The 15,018-nt window shown below is 39.4% G+C and overlaps 4 protein-coding genes across 6 annotated transcripts; 3 read left to right on the plus strand and 1 right to left on the minus strand.

The window, feature by feature from the left end:
- Nucleotides 1–318: 318 nt before the first annotated feature.
- On the plus strand, nucleotides 319–3,612 carry LOC9322612 (G-type lectin S-receptor-like serine/threonine-protein kinase At1g61420). The gene is made up of 7 exons (XM_021034385.1): nucleotides 319–1,697; nucleotides 1,829–1,939; nucleotides 2,059–2,228; nucleotides 2,314–2,524; nucleotides 2,623–2,860; nucleotides 2,960–3,110; nucleotides 3,200–3,612. Exons 1-7 carry the CDS (start codon nucleotides 443–445, stop codon nucleotides 3,491–3,493), a joined length of 2,430 nt encoding a protein of 809 aa, XP_020890044.1. The 5' UTR covers nucleotides 319–442; the 3' UTR covers nucleotides 3,494–3,612.
- Nucleotides 3,613–3,777: 165 nt separating this feature from the next.
- LOC9322613 lies at nucleotides 3,778–4,867 on the minus strand. Its single transcript, XM_021034465.1, has 4 exons — nucleotides 4,584–4,867; nucleotides 4,338–4,500; nucleotides 4,156–4,249; nucleotides 3,778–4,070 (listed from the first exon to the last, which is right to left on the minus strand). The coding sequence occupies exons 1-4, from the start codon at nucleotides 4,641–4,643 to the stop codon at nucleotides 3,884–3,886; spliced, it is 504 nt and encodes a 167-aa protein (XP_020890124.1). The 5' UTR covers nucleotides 4,644–4,867; the 3' UTR covers nucleotides 3,778–3,883.
- Nucleotides 4,868–4,900: 33 nt separating this feature from the next.
- Nucleotides 4,901–8,928, plus strand: LOC9324152 (G-type lectin S-receptor-like serine/threonine-protein kinase At1g61440). 3 transcript variants are annotated; one of them, XM_021034391.1, is made up of 7 exons: nucleotides 4,901–6,848; nucleotides 6,974–7,084; nucleotides 7,329–7,480; nucleotides 7,558–7,768; nucleotides 7,858–8,095; nucleotides 8,180–8,330; nucleotides 8,422–8,928. In XM_021034391.1, exons 1-7 carry the CDS (start codon nucleotides 5,615–5,617, stop codon nucleotides 8,707–8,709), a joined length of 2,385 nt encoding a protein of 794 aa, XP_020890050.1. In that variant the 5' UTR covers nucleotides 4,901–5,614; the 3' UTR covers nucleotides 8,710–8,928. The 3 variants fall into 3 exon arrangements, with proteins under 3 accessions (XP_020890050.1, XP_020890051.1, XP_020890052.1); XM_021034392.1 differs by having other exon boundaries at nucleotides 7,341–7,480; XM_021034393.1 differs by having other exon boundaries at nucleotides 5,598–6,848; nucleotides 7,834–8,095.
- A 600-nt stretch (nucleotides 8,929–9,528) lies between these two features.
- Nucleotides 9,529–14,727, plus strand: LOC9322614 (G-type lectin S-receptor-like serine/threonine-protein kinase At1g61390). The gene is given in 8 exon segments (XM_021034482.1): nucleotides 9,529–11,104; nucleotides 11,224–11,334; nucleotides 11,641–11,810; nucleotides 11,901–12,108; nucleotides 12,213–12,257; nucleotides 12,260–12,449; nucleotides 12,541–12,682; nucleotides 14,286–14,727. Coding segments are annotated over 8 exon segments (2,526 nt in total). The 5' UTR covers nucleotides 9,529–9,738; the 3' UTR covers nucleotides 14,580–14,727.
- Nucleotides 14,728–15,018: the final 291 nt, after the last annotated feature.

The raw sequence follows: 15,018 nt of genomic DNA on the forward strand, positions 1-15,018 counted from the left end.
ATTTTGGACAGAATCAGTTAAGCCCATATGGTTGGAGTTGGAATCCATCGATTGGGGTCATTACGACATGAGCGAGTCTCCGAATTTTTTGGTATGCACTGCAAGTGTTCGAGGAAATGTCTAAACCATAGCCTGCAATTCAAAAAAGTTAATGTGTTGTAATGGAAAAGCAAGGATTTCGGAAACTAATTCAAATGATCTGATTGTCGATTGATGCAGAGTTGTACGTTCTCGGCCTAACAAGCTAATAAGGACTTGAACAAAGACAACGTTGCGTTTCTGATTGGGTAAGGACTTATGCATTGACAATTTTGTTCTGTATTATTAAATAATGCATTGAAACATAAGTAAAGTAGTTCTCACAAGTCAATCCCTGAGTTGTCCAAAAAAAAAAAACTCCATAGTGTTTTTTTCCGGCTTTCTTGCTTTATGTATAACAAATATGGGGAAGAAGAGGATCGTGTTCTTTGCTTATTTGCTCTTATGCACCATCTTTATAAGTTTTAGCTCTGCAGGGATAACGAAAGGGAGTCCTTTGTCAATAGGACAAACTCTCAGCTCTTCTAATGGTGTTTATGAACTGGGATTCTTCAGTCCTAATAACTCCCAAAATCAGTATGTCGGAATCTGGTTCAAGGGTATCATTCCCCGGGTGGTTGTGTGGGTGGCCAATAGAGAAAATCCTGTTACAGATTCCACGGCAAATCTCGCTATCAGCAGCAATGGAAATCTTCTGTTATTTAATGGCAAAGATGGTGTTGCATGGTCCAGTGGAGAAGCTCTTGCTTCTAACGGGTCTCGTGCAGAGCTTACAGACACCGGAAATCTTATTGTCATAGACAATTTTTCAGGAAGAACTCTATGGCAAAGCTTTGACCATCTTGGTGATACTATGCTCCCTCTCTCAACTCTGAAGTATAACCTCGCCACTGGCGAGAAGCAGGTGTTGAGGTCTTGGAAAAGTTACACTGATCCATCGCTTGGCGACTTTGTGCTTCAGATTACACCGCAAGTGCCAACACAGGTGCTTGTTATGAGAGGATCAACGCCTTACTATAGAAGCGGTCCATGGGCGAAAACAAGGTTCACGGGGATACCGCTAATGGATGACACATATACAGGTCCAGTCAGCCTTCAGCAGGATACAAATGGGTCAGGATCTCTCACTTATTTAAACGGAAACTTCAAACGTCAACGCACAATGCTAACATCAAAGGGCTCACAGGAGCTTTCTTGGCATAATGGGACAGACTGGGTATTGAACTTTGTGGCTCCAGCACACTCATGTGATCACTACGGTGTATGTGGACCTTTTGGGTTATGTGTGAAGTCCGTTCCTCCAAAATGCAAGTGTTTCAAAGGGTTTGTTCCTAAAGTCATCGAGGAGTGGAAAAGAGGAAACTGGACTGGTGGTTGTGTGAGGCGTACCGAACTACATTGTCAAGGAAACTCTACTGGCAAAGATGTAAACGTCTTCCATCATGTTGCCAGGATAAAGCCTCCAGACTTTTACGAATTTGCAAGTTTTGTGAATGTTGAAGAATGCCAGAAAAGTTGCCTCCACAATTGTTCTTGCTTGGCCTTTGCTTATATCAATGGAATAGGGTGCTTAATGTGGAACCAAGACCTAATGGACGCAGTGCAATTTTCTGCAGGGGGAGAACTTCTCTCCATTCGTCTGGCACGTTCTGAACTAGGTATGCCTCAAATGATAACACGAAAGAACTACTTCGTCAATTACAACTTTATCTACAACTCTATTGATACTCTTCTTGCCGGAAGCAGCATGGCGTATTGTTTAATTTGTTTTTTGTCTTATATATCTCAGGTGGGAATAAGCGCAAGAAGACCATTACTGCTAGTATCGTGAGCCTTTCTCTTTTTGTGATAATTGCGTCTGCTGCGTTTGGTTTCTGGAGATATAGAGTGAAACATAACGGTACAAACTGATGTTCTTACTCCCTCTGTATTGATTTCTTTTGTTTATTTACAGTATTCATTTTCTTGCTATATCGGTAAGACACTGATGACCTATATTATCTATAATTGAAACTCTAGTTTCAGCTGATATAACAAAGGATGCTTCACAAGTTGCATGTAGGAATGATCTGAAACCACAAGATGTCTCAGGTTTAAATTTCTTTGAGATGAATACCATTCAAACTGCCACCAATAATTTCAGTATATCAAACAAACTCGGACAAGGTGGATTTGGTTCAGTTTACAAGGTCAGAGATTTTCTATTTTTAACCTCTTTGCTCTCTTCTATTCTTTGCTTATGCTCTCCAGATGACCTTATGCAAAGAGTTTCAGGGAAAGCTGCCAGATGGGAAAGAAATTGCTGTCAAACGGCTTTCTAGTAGCTCGGGCCAGGGCAATGAAGAGTTCATGAATGAAATAGTACTCATCTCAAAACTACAACATAAAAACTTAGTTCGGATTTTGGGATGTTGCATTGAAGGAGAAGAGAAGCTATTGATTTATGAGTTTATGTTGAACAAAAGCCTTGATACTTTTCTCTTCGGTGGGTTCCTTCTTGCCTCATTCCTTTACTATCAGCAGCTTTTCTCTATATGGAACTACTGTCTTATCTGATTGTTTTTATGCTGTATTGTTGCTTAGATTCAAGAAAAAGACTTGAGATTGACTGGCCAAAGAGATTTGATATCATTCAAGGTATTGCGCGTGGAATTCACTATCTCCATCGTGACTCACATCTCAAGGTTATTCACCGAGATCTGAAGGTCAGCAATATTCTTCTGGATGAGAAAATGAATCCAAAGATATCAGATTTTGGATTGGCTCGGATGTATCAGGGAACCGAATATCAGGACAATACTCGCAGGGTTGTAGGAACTCTGTAAGACTCGATTTTCAAAAACATGTTTAACAAGATTCATATTCATAAACTCATAATCGTTTATTAAACTTTGTGTGAAACTTTTTGATGTTTGCACAGAGGATATATGGCTCCTGAGTATGCATGGACTGGGATGTTCTCTGAAAAGTCCGACATCTATAGCTTCGGAGTTCTAATGTTAGAAATCATTAGCGGGGAGAAGATCTCAAGGTTCAGCTATGGCAAAGAAGAAAAAAACCTTATTGCATATGTAAGTACCTTTTTAGGTATTCATACAGTTGCAAATGTGTCAAAACGTTTCTTGCTTTTATATTCTTAAGATCTGAAACTGAACAACAGGCGTGGGAATCTTGGTGTGAAACTGGAGGAGTTGATCTTTTGGATAAAGATGTGGCTGATTCATGTCACCCATTAGAAGTTGAGAGATGTGTTCAGATTGGTTTGCTCTGTGTTCAACACCAACCTGCTGATAGACCAAACACAATTGAGTTGCTGTCTATGCTCTCCACAACATCAGATCTTCCATCACCAAAACAACCCACATTTGTAGTGCACACTAGAGATGATGAATCATCGTCTAAGGATTTGATCACTGTGAATGAGTTGACAAAATCTGTGTTCTTAGGGCGTTGAGAATTGATGTTTGATTAAAACTTTAGAATTGATGTATGTTTAATTGTTGTGGAAAGGGATCAATTTTTGTATGGTTATAACTTCACCTTTTATTCGTTTAGTAAAAGATTTTTTCGATATATGATGGTATATTCCAACAGATGAACCTCCATTTTGGTGCCCCAACCCAATGTATTACTGTAGAATTTACCATGGTTAAAGATCAGGTGCCCCAATGATCATGTCGATTAATCCGACTTGTTCATACTGTTTAGTCTCAAACCAGTCTTGCGATGTTTTCAACCTGAGCCAAAAGAACTTTTCTTCTTTGTTTGGTTAAAGATCAAGTGACACTAGTAGTAGTACTTACATTCCAATCCAGTCGCTAAAAAGTATCATATTCCAGAAACACTAATCAGATAATAGATTCCTCATTTCATCTTCCATGTAAGCCGAAATAGAGTTCTTCACATCCATGTTTTTCTTCTCCAAAATCCGAACTTCGTTTTCTAGAAACTCCTTCTCCGACAATAAACTCCTAAATTCACTGTCTTCAATCTCCCTTTGGAATCCAAAACACATCTTCACAAACCCTTCCCTGTGTACACAATTCCATTATCAAATTTTTATTAAATAAATGCTCTAGAACACAAATGCTTGTTTACAATGCAATCGATGATTACCGCTTCTCGGTTAGCCTTGTAATTAGCTCACTGTGCTCATTTCTCAGGCGACAAATATCATCCTCCAGTAGCTTCAGAGAGTTTCTTGAATCAGCTTTAAGAAAAAAAAAAACATAGTGATCGAGATTTAACATGTGAATGTGAATTTTAACAACACATAATCATAAATCAAATTCAAAAACCTGTTACAGAGATCAAACCGCTGATCTCGAACTGAGAAGCAATGAACGATTTAGTAAGCTCAGCTTCTTTAACAGATAGAGAAGATTCCATCTCAGAACAATTTCCGATATGTGATTCGATCTCTCGCGTCACTTGAATGTTCGCTTCGATTTCCCGATTGACCTGTTTCATTCGATCACAGCTCAAATTAAGCTAAAGACAAGAAACCAAACCAAACCAGTGAAGAGGAAGAAGAAGAGGGAAACCTGATCAAGCATGTCCTTGAAAATGGAGATCTGACATAGAATCGCACCTGAATCCTCCATCTCTAAATCTCGCTCTTGCTCTCGCTTCCGCTTCTTTTCAAATTCAAAATCAAAATCGTTGAAAGAGTTTGGGGAAGATAAGATTTTATACTGGGCTGTATGGGCTTTTAACTCAAATCGGCCCAGTGAGACCTAGTATTTCGTGGCCATTCGGATTTCGGATCTTTCAATATTGGGAAATACGAACGAACCGAATTTTTAACTTCGGATCTTGTTTGGTTTGGTTTTTAATTTTATTTTTGGTTCGATTCAGAATCGAGTTTGGTTTGCAATCCGAAATTGTAGAATGGATCGTCTTCCCTCTGGTGACACTTGCACACCAATGTTGACTGTTGAAGTCAGCTATTTTGGACAAAAAACAGTTTGGCGTTGGAGATGACCATACATTCTTCCAATGTGTAGATTGGGCATAAGGGTCAAACGTCATTACGGTAGATTAGAACGTTCTGATTATGCATTACAACTGTTCGATGAAATGCCTGAACGAGAATTCACGTAGTCTCCAGTTCAAGAAAAGAAAGCTCTTCCGGCGAATCTTTCTATTGATGCAAGAGTGTACTGGATTCAAAGAGCTGGCAAGATCATGGTCAAGCAATGCGTTCTGACTTGAAAAATATTCTCATCTTTTGATTGGTGGAGAGTGTAGGTGCCTATCTTTCACTGGTTCTCGTCATGAAAATGATAATGTTGCGTTATTGACTGGGTAAAAAGTTGGACTTTGTTTGTGGCAATTACGTTACCCTTGACAAATGAGGTTTAAGTTGATCATGCAGAATTTTGGAACATTAGTGCGGTCAGGTCAACATTGTTTATAGGTTCTTGAAAATACTTCTCACAAGTCCCTGGAAGAAAGAAAAAAACACATCTTTATCAAAAGAAAAGTCCTTGAGTTTTTTTTTTTCTTTTTCCCTTGGCTTTCTTGGTCTTGTGTATGTTCGCTTTTTAGTTATTAGAGAGAAAAGGGAAAACACATGGGGAAGAAAAGGATCGTGTTGCTCTTATTTGTAAGTTTTAGCTATGCAGAGATAACAAAAGAGAGTCCTTTGTCAATAGGACAAACTCTCAGCTCCTCTAATGGAGTTTATGAACTGGGATTCTTCAGTTTTAGTAACTCCCAAAATCAGTATGTCGGAATCTGGTTCAAGGGTGTCATTCCCAGGGTTGTTGTGTGGGTGGCCAATAGAGAAAAGCCTGTTACAGACTCTGCGGCAAATCTAGTTATCAGCAGCAATGGAAGTCTTCTATTAATTAATGGCAAACATGGTGTTGTTTGGTCCAGCGGACAAACTATTGCATCTAACGGGTCTCGTGCAGAGCTTTCAGACTATGGAAATCTAATTGTCAAAGACAAAGTTTCGGGAAGAACTCAATGGGAAAGCTTCGAGCATCTTGGTAACACTCTGCTCCCTACGTCAACTATGATGTATAATCTTGCCACTGGTGAGAAGCGAGGGTTAAGGTCTTGGAAAAGTTATACTGATCCATCGCCTGGTGACTTTTGGGTTCAGATCACACCTCAAGTGCCATCACAGGGGTTTGTTATGAGAGGGTCGGTCCCTTATTATAGAACCGGTCCATGGGCTAAAACAAGGTTCACCGGGATACCACAAATGGATGAATCATACACAAGTCCATTCAGCCTACATCAGGATGTAAATGGGTCTGGATACTTTTCGTATTTTGAAAGAGACTACAAACTTTCACGTATAACTTTAACATCAGAGGGAGCAATGAAGGTGTTACGGTATAATGGAATGGACTGGAAATCAAGCTACGAGGGTCCAGCCAATTCATGTGATATTTATGGTGTATGTGGACCTTTTGGTTTTTGTGTTATCTCAGATCCTCCAAAGTGTAAATGCTTCAAAGGTTTTGTTCCTAAATCGATTGAGGATTGGAAAAGAGGAAACTGGACTAGTGGTTGTGCGAGGCGTACTGAACTACATTGTCAAGGAAACTCTACTGGCAAAGATGCAAACGTCTTCCATACTGTTCCCAACCTAAAACCTCCAGACTTTTACGAATATACAAATTCTGTGGATGCTGAAGGATGCCACCAAAGTTGCCTGCACAATTGTTCTTGCTTGGCCTTCGCTTACATTCCTGGAATAGGGTGCTTAATGTGGAGCAAGGACCTAATGGACACAATGCAATTTTCTACAGGAGGAGAACTTCTTTCCATTCGTCTTGCACATTCTGAGCTAGGTATGTCTTAGAAGATAATTCAACGAACTTCTGTATCTTTTTCAATTATATCTTCTACTTCACTGATATTGATGTTTTCGATAGAAGCATGTCTTATTGTTTAATTCTTGTCCTAAATTCCTCAGATGTAAATAAGCACAAGCTGACCATTGTTGCTAGTACAGTGAGCCTTACCCTCTTTGTGATCTTGGGCTTTGCTGCGTTTGGTTTCTGGAGATGCAGAGTAAAACATCACGGTAACATATTGATGCTATCGAACACTCTCTCATTGTTCATCTATTCATTTGATTGTCAATAAAATTGCTCTTTCACGTTTGTGATTATCGTAAGATAAAAATGTGTTTTTTTTCAACTACAACAAACCTACACTAAACTGATGGACTTATATATGTTCTCTTCGGTACATTGGTTTGGGCTTGTTTTAAAAACTCTTAATATGCTCACTTGGCACTAACTCACAAAGTCTAACCCAAATATCAGCTCATATATCAGAGGATGCATGGAGGAATGATCTGCAATCACAAGACGTCCCAGGTTTAGAATTTTTTGAGATGAATACCATACAAACTGCCACCAATAATTTCAGTCTATCAAACAAACTCGGACATGGTGGATTTGGTTCCGTTTACAAGGCGAGAAACGTTTTATCCTCTTCACTCTTTTTCTGTCTTTTCTCAACTCTCAAGATGACATTTGCATCTTGTTTCAGGGAAAACTGCAAGATGGAAGGGAAATTGCGGTAAAACGCCTTTCTAGCAGCTCTGGGCAGGGCAAACAGGAGTTCATGAATGAAATAGTACTTATCTCAAAACTCCAACACAGAAACTTAGTCCGGGTTTTGGGATGCTGCGTCGAAGGAATAGAAAAGCTATTGATTTATGAGTTTATGAAAAACAAAAGCCTTGATACTATTGTCTTTGGTGGGTCACATCTTGCCTCTTTCTTGTAGCTTTCCTCTCTCTATGTGGAACTGCTTGTTTGATAGTTTTTACACGGTGTTTTTTCTTAGATTCAAGAAAAAGGCTTAAGATAGATTGGCCAAAGAGATTTGATATCATTCAAGGTATTGCGCGTGGACTTCTCTATCTCCATCGTGACTCGCGCCTCAGAGTAATTCACAGAGACCTGAAGGTCAGCAACATTCTTCTGGACGAGAAAATGAACCCGAAAATATCAGATTTTGGGTTGGCTCGGATGTTTCAGGGAACCCAATATCAGGACAAAACTCGCAGGGTTGTCGGAACTCTGTAAGAACCATTCTTTGATAACATATTAAACCTAGATTGATAGTCATATACTAAACTGGGTGAAACTATTTGATTTTTGAACAGAGGATATATGTCTCCTGAGTATGCATGGACTGGCGTATTCTCTGAGAAATCAGACATCTATAGCTTCGGAGTTCTACTGCTAGAAATCATCAGCGGAGAGAAGATCTCAAGGTTCAGCTATGGCGAGGAAGGAAAAGCACTTCTTGCATATGTAAGTAAGACTCTTTATGTTTTCATGCATTTGCAGAGGTTGCAAAAGGTTTGTTCCTCTTGTATTCTTAAGATCTGAAACTAAATAACAGGCATGGGAATGTTGGTGTGAAACCCGAGGAGTTAATCTTTTGGACCAAGCTCTTGCTGATTCTTGTCACCCATCTGAAGTTGGAAGGTGTGTCCAGATTGGTTTGCTTTGTGTTCAACACGAGCCTGCAGACAGACCAAACACACTTGAGCTGCTGTCTATGCTTACCACAACATCAGATCTTCCTCTGCCAAAACAACCCACATTTGTAGTGCACACTAGAAATGACGAATCACCGTATAATGATTCTGTCAATGAGATGACAGAGTCTGTAATCCAAGGACGTTGAACAACAAATGTGTGATGGAAATTGTAGAAGGGATTATTTTCTTAGATGATGTCATCATGTAAATTGAGAAAATTACATTCAAAATTATGCAAAAGGCATGTTTAAAGAGTTTTCTAAACATGTCTTGTGAATCTCTTCTTCGTTGAGACTATGTACATCATTCACTTGAGTGTGTTCTTGAGCTTGGAATCTATTTGGCCGTATTGGTGTTTTGTTTCAGTTAAAGTCGGCAACTTTGACTAGAAGTAGTTAAACCCAGGTCGAGACTTGAAGAACTGTGACATTAGCAAGCCTTTGAATCTTATGTCTTGCATTGTTAGGATTACGCACCATTAAGTGTTCGATGAAATGCCTAATTGAAATGTACAAAGGTACAAATCAGTAATACATATGATCTCAATAATGAATTGTCTTGTTCTTGCGATTATCTACATTTATGTTCACTATTAAAGTCGGCTACTTTGACTACATGTAGTTAAGCTCAGATTGTGGGAGTTGCATTAATCGGTACTTTCGCGTGTAACTATCTGTCTCAAGAGTTTAGGTCCGGGCAACATGCGTTACATGCCAAGATATGCTTTGGATACGCACTCTACATGTTCGATGAAATGCCTGAACGACACACAAAGTTTCAAACGCTGGCCACTAGGAGTTGGTGTTATGTTTAAACACGAACAGTGTTTCAGGTGAGCATCTTTCTAGGTCTTTAGATCTTCATTTTACAGTTTTCATTTTAAATAAAGCTTAAACTTTTGAAAGCAATTTCTAAATTTGTTATGTCTTTTGGAACATGAAAAAGCTGCAAACTTAATTGCTGTGTTGGTTTGACTTATGAGAGACCAACATGAAGAAAAAACAAAACTCATTTACTAGATTCTGTCTTTAAGGAAGAGTAACATGGAACTTCTCGGTCAAGGCTGTCAATACATACTAGTTTAATACTTATGTTTAGATTATTGTTATAATTATTCTCTTTGACAGAAGAAAATATAATCAAAATAGTGGAATGCTTAAGATATAGAGGATAACATGAAGGTCTTTATGCCTTTGGTCTCATGTATCTCTGTTCATCTACGTAACGTTTTGCTCATATGTTCAAACTTCCACAAAGAATTTTGCAGACAATTAGAAGTAAACATGGGTATGGTTTTATTTGCTTGTTCGCTCTTGCTAATTATATTTCCAACTTGTGGCAATGCAGATATAAACACATCAAGTCCTTTGTCAATAGGACAAACTCTGAGCTCCCCTGATGGAGTTTATGAGTTAGGCTTCTTCACTCCTAATAATTCTCGGAATCAGTATGTTGGGATCTGGTTCAAGAACATCATTCCTCAGGTCGTTGTCTGGGTGGCTAACAGAGATAAGCCAGTCACAAAAACTGCGGCGAATCTAACTATCAGCAGCAATGGGAGTCTGATCTTGCTCGATGGTAAACAAGATGTGATTTGGTCAACAGGAGAGGCTTTCACATCCAACAAGTGTCATGCTGAGCTTTTAGACACCGGAAATCTTGTTGTAATTGACGATATTTCCGGAAAAACTTTATGGAAAAGCTTTGAAAATCTTGGTAATACTATGATGCCTCAGTCTTCGGTGGCTTATGATATTCCCCGTGGACTGAATCGTGTGTTGACCTCATGGAGAAGTAACAGCGATCCATCGCCTGGGGAATTCTCACTGGAGTTTACGCCACAAGTCCCCCCACAAGGCCTTATAAGGAGAGGCTCATCGCCCTACTGGAGAAGTGGTCCATGGGCAAAAACAAGATTCTCTGGGATACCTGGAATTGATGCATCATATGTAAGTCCATTCACTGTTGTCCAAGATGTAGCAAAGGGCACAGCATCCTTTTCTTATTCCATGTTAAGGAACTATAAATTATCGTATGTAACGCTAACATCAGAGGGAAAAATGAAGATCCTCTGGAATGATGGGAAAAGTTGGAAGCTTCACTTTGAGGCTCCAACAAGCTCATGTGATCTATATCGTGCTTGTGGTCCTTTTGGTTTGTGTGTGAGATCCAGAAACCCAAAGTGCATATGCTTGAAAGGGTTTGTACCAAAGTCAGATGACGAGTGGAAAAAAGGGAATTGGACAAGTGGGTGTGTGAGACGTACACAATTATCTTGCCAGATGAATTCTTCTACAAAAACACAAGGCAAAGACACTGACAGCTTCTACCATATAACCCGCGTTAAGACTCCAGATCTGTACCAATTAGCAGGCTTTCTCAATGCAGAACAGTGCTACCAAAATTGTCTAGGCAACTGCTCCTGCACAGCCTTTGCTTATATTAGTGGATGCTTGGTATGAAACCGGGAGCTGGTAGACACAGTTCAATTTTTGTCTGATGGGGAATCTCTCTCCCTTCGTCTTGCAAGTTCAGAATTGGGTATAATGATTATTGTTTACTTATTACATTTGAACTTTCAACTTTCTCTATATGTGATGGTTTTTTTTTTTCTCTCTAGCAGCATGGTTTAAACTTTTTGTTTTCTGTGATTATACCAGCTGGAAGCAGTCGAACAAAGATTATTGTAGGTACTACTGTGAGCCTTTCCATTTTCGTGATATTGGTCTTTGCCGCATATAAGTTCTGCAAATACAGAACAAAACAAAAAGGTGAGACACATGCATTTTGGTGTATCTCACTCTCTTTCATTGTCTCTTTTTTCATCTAACTCTGTAACCAAATCCGAAGCAAATGAATCTCTTCCTCTTCATCTGATACATACCACATTTCTAGAATTCTTAAGTTGTGACCCAAGGTACAGTGTCAGCCTCTCAGGTAGACAGTTCATTTGGAAAGTCTATTGGTCTGTTTAAGATGTCCTAAGGGTTAATATGTTCACTTATATTGAAAGTCAATACTTGGATGCTAAACTGCTACAAATTAAGCACTAATACATGACCACTTGTTACTCGTAGAACCAAATCCTATGTTCATCCACAGTTCACAAGATGCATGGGCGAAGGATATGGAACCACAAGATGTCTCAGGCGTAAATTTCTTTGATATGCATACCATACGTACTTCCACCAATAACTTCAATTCCTCAAATAAACTTGGACAAGGTGGATTTGGTCCAGTATATAAGGTAATGTATAATTATGTTCTATTTACCTTTTTTTTTTCCTATTCTGTATTTTTTTCTTCTATAGATGACTATGTGAAACTATTCTTCCAGGGAAAGTTGGTAGATGGGAAGGAAATCGCCGTTAAACGCCTTTCTAGCAGCTCTGGACAGGGTACAGATGAGTTCATGAATGAAATAAGACTAATATCCAAACTGCAACATAAAAACTTGGTTCGGCTTTTGAGATGCTGCATCAAAGGAGAAGAGAAACTAATTTATGAGTATTTGGTGAACAAAAGCCTCGACGTTTTCCTGTTTGGTCAGTCCTCTATTCCATTGAGCTCTTCGTTCTTCCATCATATGAGAAATATAGAATGTGTCCTTGTCATTACTATCACTAATCTGCCCTATCTTATTGGCTAGATTCAACTCTAAAGTTTGAGATTGATTGGCCAAAGAGGTTCAACATTATCAAGGTGTTGCGCGTGGACTTCTCTATCTCCACCGTGACTCACGCCTCAGGGTAATTCACCGAGACCTGAAGGTCAGCAACATTCTACTGGACGAGAAAATGATCCCAAAAATATCAGATTTCGGATTGGCTCGGATGTATCAGGGAACCCAATATCAGGACAACACTCGCAGCGTTGTAGGAACTCTGTAAGAACCATTCTTCGAACGAAAACATTCTCTACAAGATTCATAGTCATGATAATTCATATAGGTGAAATTATTTTTGATGTTTGCACAGAGGATATATGGCTCCCGAGTATGCATGGACTGGGGTGTTCTCTGAGAAATCAGACATCTACAGTTTTGGAGTTCTACTGTTAGAAATCATCATCGGAGAGAAGATCTCAATCAGCGAAGAGGGAAAAACTGTTCTTGCATATGTAAGTTAAACACTTATGGTTTTCCTAAGGTCTCAAAAAGCTTCTTGCTCTAATATTCTTAAGATATGCACTCTCCCGGTGAGATACTTGGGTCTTCCTCTAGTCACCAAGAGGCTTTCCAAAGCAGATTACCAGCCTCTGCTGGAAAAGATAAAAAAAAGCGAATTAGCACATGGACATCAAAGAGTCTATCTTATGCGGGTAGGCTGAATCTGATAAGTTCGGTTTTATGGAGTACAGCAAACTTTTGGTTGGCAGCCTTTCGATTGCCACGAGAATGTATTAGAGACATCGATAAGCTCTGCTCTGCTTTCCTTTGGTCGGGACCCGAACTGAACACAAATAAAGCCAAAGTCTCATGGGAGGACGTTTGTAAACCGAAGCAAGAAGGAGGTTTAGGTCTGAAATCTTTAAAGGAAGCAAATGATGTTTGTTGTCTGAAACTTATATGGAGAATAATCTCAAATGGTCCATCACTGTGGGTCAAATGGGTCACAACTTATTTGCTGCGTCGGGAATCGTTCTGGTCCATCCGAGAGACTACGAGTGCAGGGTCGTGGATATGGAGAAAACTCTTGAAATACAGAGCAGTGGCTAAAAATTTTTGTAAATGTGAAGTTCGTAATGGTTCCTTGATCTCATTCTGGTACGACAACTGGTCTAACCTAGGGTGTTTGATGGATATGACGGGCTTGCGAGGTCTCATAGATATGGGTATTCAAAGGACTGCCACCTTAGCTGAGGCGTGGAGAAATCGGAGAAGAAGAAGACATCGTGTGGACAATCTGAACCTAATTGAACAGGCCTTGGAGTCGAAATGGCAAGGAAGAGATTTATCAGTGGATGACATATTCTTGTGGAAAGGGAAAGGCGATTCCTACAAAGCCTCCTTCTCTACTAAGGATACGTGGAACCACACTCGGACAATATCAAACACAGTGGCTTGGTACAAAGGAGTATGATTCACTCATGCGACACCAAAATACTCCTTTTGCACTTGGCTTGCTATGAAGAATCGTTTAATAACAGGCGACCGAGTGCAGACTTGGAGCCCGGGTTCAATGTCTACTTGTGTTTTATGCCAAAACCACTTGGAGACAAGGGATCACCTGTTCTTTACGTGTAGCTACTCGTCAGAAATCTGGAGAATGCTTATGCAGCCCCTACTTCAACGTCACTTCTCTACGGATTGGCGGGAAATAGTCACCTGCATCTCAAAGCCTCCGCTGGACAAGATTCACACCTTTTTCGTACGTTACAGTTTTCAAATAGCAATCCACTCTATATGGAGAGAGCGCAATGGGAGGAGGCATGGCGAGCATCCGACTTCAGCGACACAACTTGCAATCTGGATTGAGAAACAGATTCGTAACAAACTCTCTGCAATTCGGGCGGCGGGCGATCAAAGATTCAACTCAAGCCTACAAGCTTGGTTTGCATCAAGACACTAAGTCCAAATCCATGTATCCCTAGTTTTTAAGCTTTTCAGCACACATTTGCATAACTATGTACCCAAAAACTGTTATTTTTTTCTTGAATATAATTTAACATTACATTCAAAAAAAATATATATATATTCTTAAGATATGAAACTAAACAATAGGCATGGGAATCTTGGTGTGAAACCAAAGGAGTTGATCTTCTTGATCAAGCTCTCTCCGATTCTTCTCTTCCAGCCGAAGTTGGGAGATGTGTGCAAATTGGTCTTCTCTGTGTACAACACCAACCTGCAGACAGACCAAACACACTTGAGTTGATGTCTATGCTCACCACAACAGCAGATCTTCCATTACCAAAACAACCCACGTTTGCAGTGCACTCTAGAGATGACGACTCTACGTCTAATGATTTGATCACCGTCAATGAGATGACACAATCTGTGATCCAAGGGCGTTAAAGAAACTATGTGTGATCAAAATTTGTTCGAAATTGAAGTGTGGGTTCTGTTCCTGTAAAATTAAAGTGATCAACTTTGCAATCTGGTTTCATCATATTCAACACCTTTTTAAAAATATTTTCTCTTACTTTTTTATTAGTGTTTTTTTTTTTTTTTTTTTTTTTTTTTTTGTGAACACTTATTAATAAAAGAGTTTGTGCTTTGTTGTCCATGTGGTCGGTCATGAGTCTCCAATGTTTCGTTGTCTGTTATATTGATTTGATACTACTAATTTATTTAACAGTGGAATTTAAAATCGATGAATTTGAATTTTTGAGGTATTGGTTTCGTTATCGCTTGCGTTCTAGGTCATTTATGCTTCTTCTGGTCAAAGTTTGCAACTTTTGGCTACAAGCACATATTTTTCTGAGTCGTCGTCGTCACTGTCTCTGTCTCCGTT

Source organism: Arabidopsis lyrata (genome assembly GCF_000004255.2).
Source record: "Arabidopsis lyrata subsp. lyrata unplaced genomic scaffold ARALYscaffold_2, whole genome shotgun sequence".
NCBI lineage: Eukaryota > Viridiplantae > Streptophyta > Magnoliopsida > Brassicales > Brassicaceae > Arabidopsis > Arabidopsis lyrata.

Coding starts and splice junctions, on each gene's coding strand:
- LOC9322612 (XM_021034385.1), top strand. CDS start 443: ATGGGGAAGAAGAGGATCGTGTTCTTTGCTTATTTGCTCTTATGCACC. Junction 1,698..1,828: donor TCTGGCACGTTCTGAACTAG/GTATGCCTCAAA, acceptor TATATATCTCAG/GTGGGAATAAGCGCAAGAAG. Junction 2,861..2,959: donor CGCAGGGTTGTAGGAACTCT/GTAAGACTCGAT, acceptor ATGTTTGCACAG/AGGATATATGGCTCCTGAGT.
- LOC9322613 (XM_021034465.1), bottom strand. CDS start 4,643: ATGGAGGATTCAGGTGCGATTCTATGTCAGATCTCCATTTTCAAGGAC. Junction 4,501..4,583: donor TCAAGGACATGCTTGATCAG/GTTTCCCTCTTC, acceptor CGAATGAAACAG/GTCAATCGGGAAATCGAAGC. Junction 4,071..4,155: donor ACAAGGCTAACCGAGAAGCG/GTAATCATCGAT, acceptor TTGTGTACACAG/GGAAGGGTTTGTGAAGATGT.
- LOC9324152 (XM_021034393.1), top strand. CDS start 5,615: ATGGGGAAGAAAAGGATCGTGTTGCTCTTATTTGTAAGTTTTAGCTAT. Junction 7,085..7,328: donor ATGCAGAGTAAAACATCACG/GTAACATATTGA, acceptor CCCAAATATCAG/CTCATATATCAGAGGATGCA. Junction 7,481..7,557: donor GATTTGGTTCCGTTTACAAG/GCGAGAAACGTT, acceptor ATCTTGTTTCAG/GGAAAACTGCAAGATGGAAG.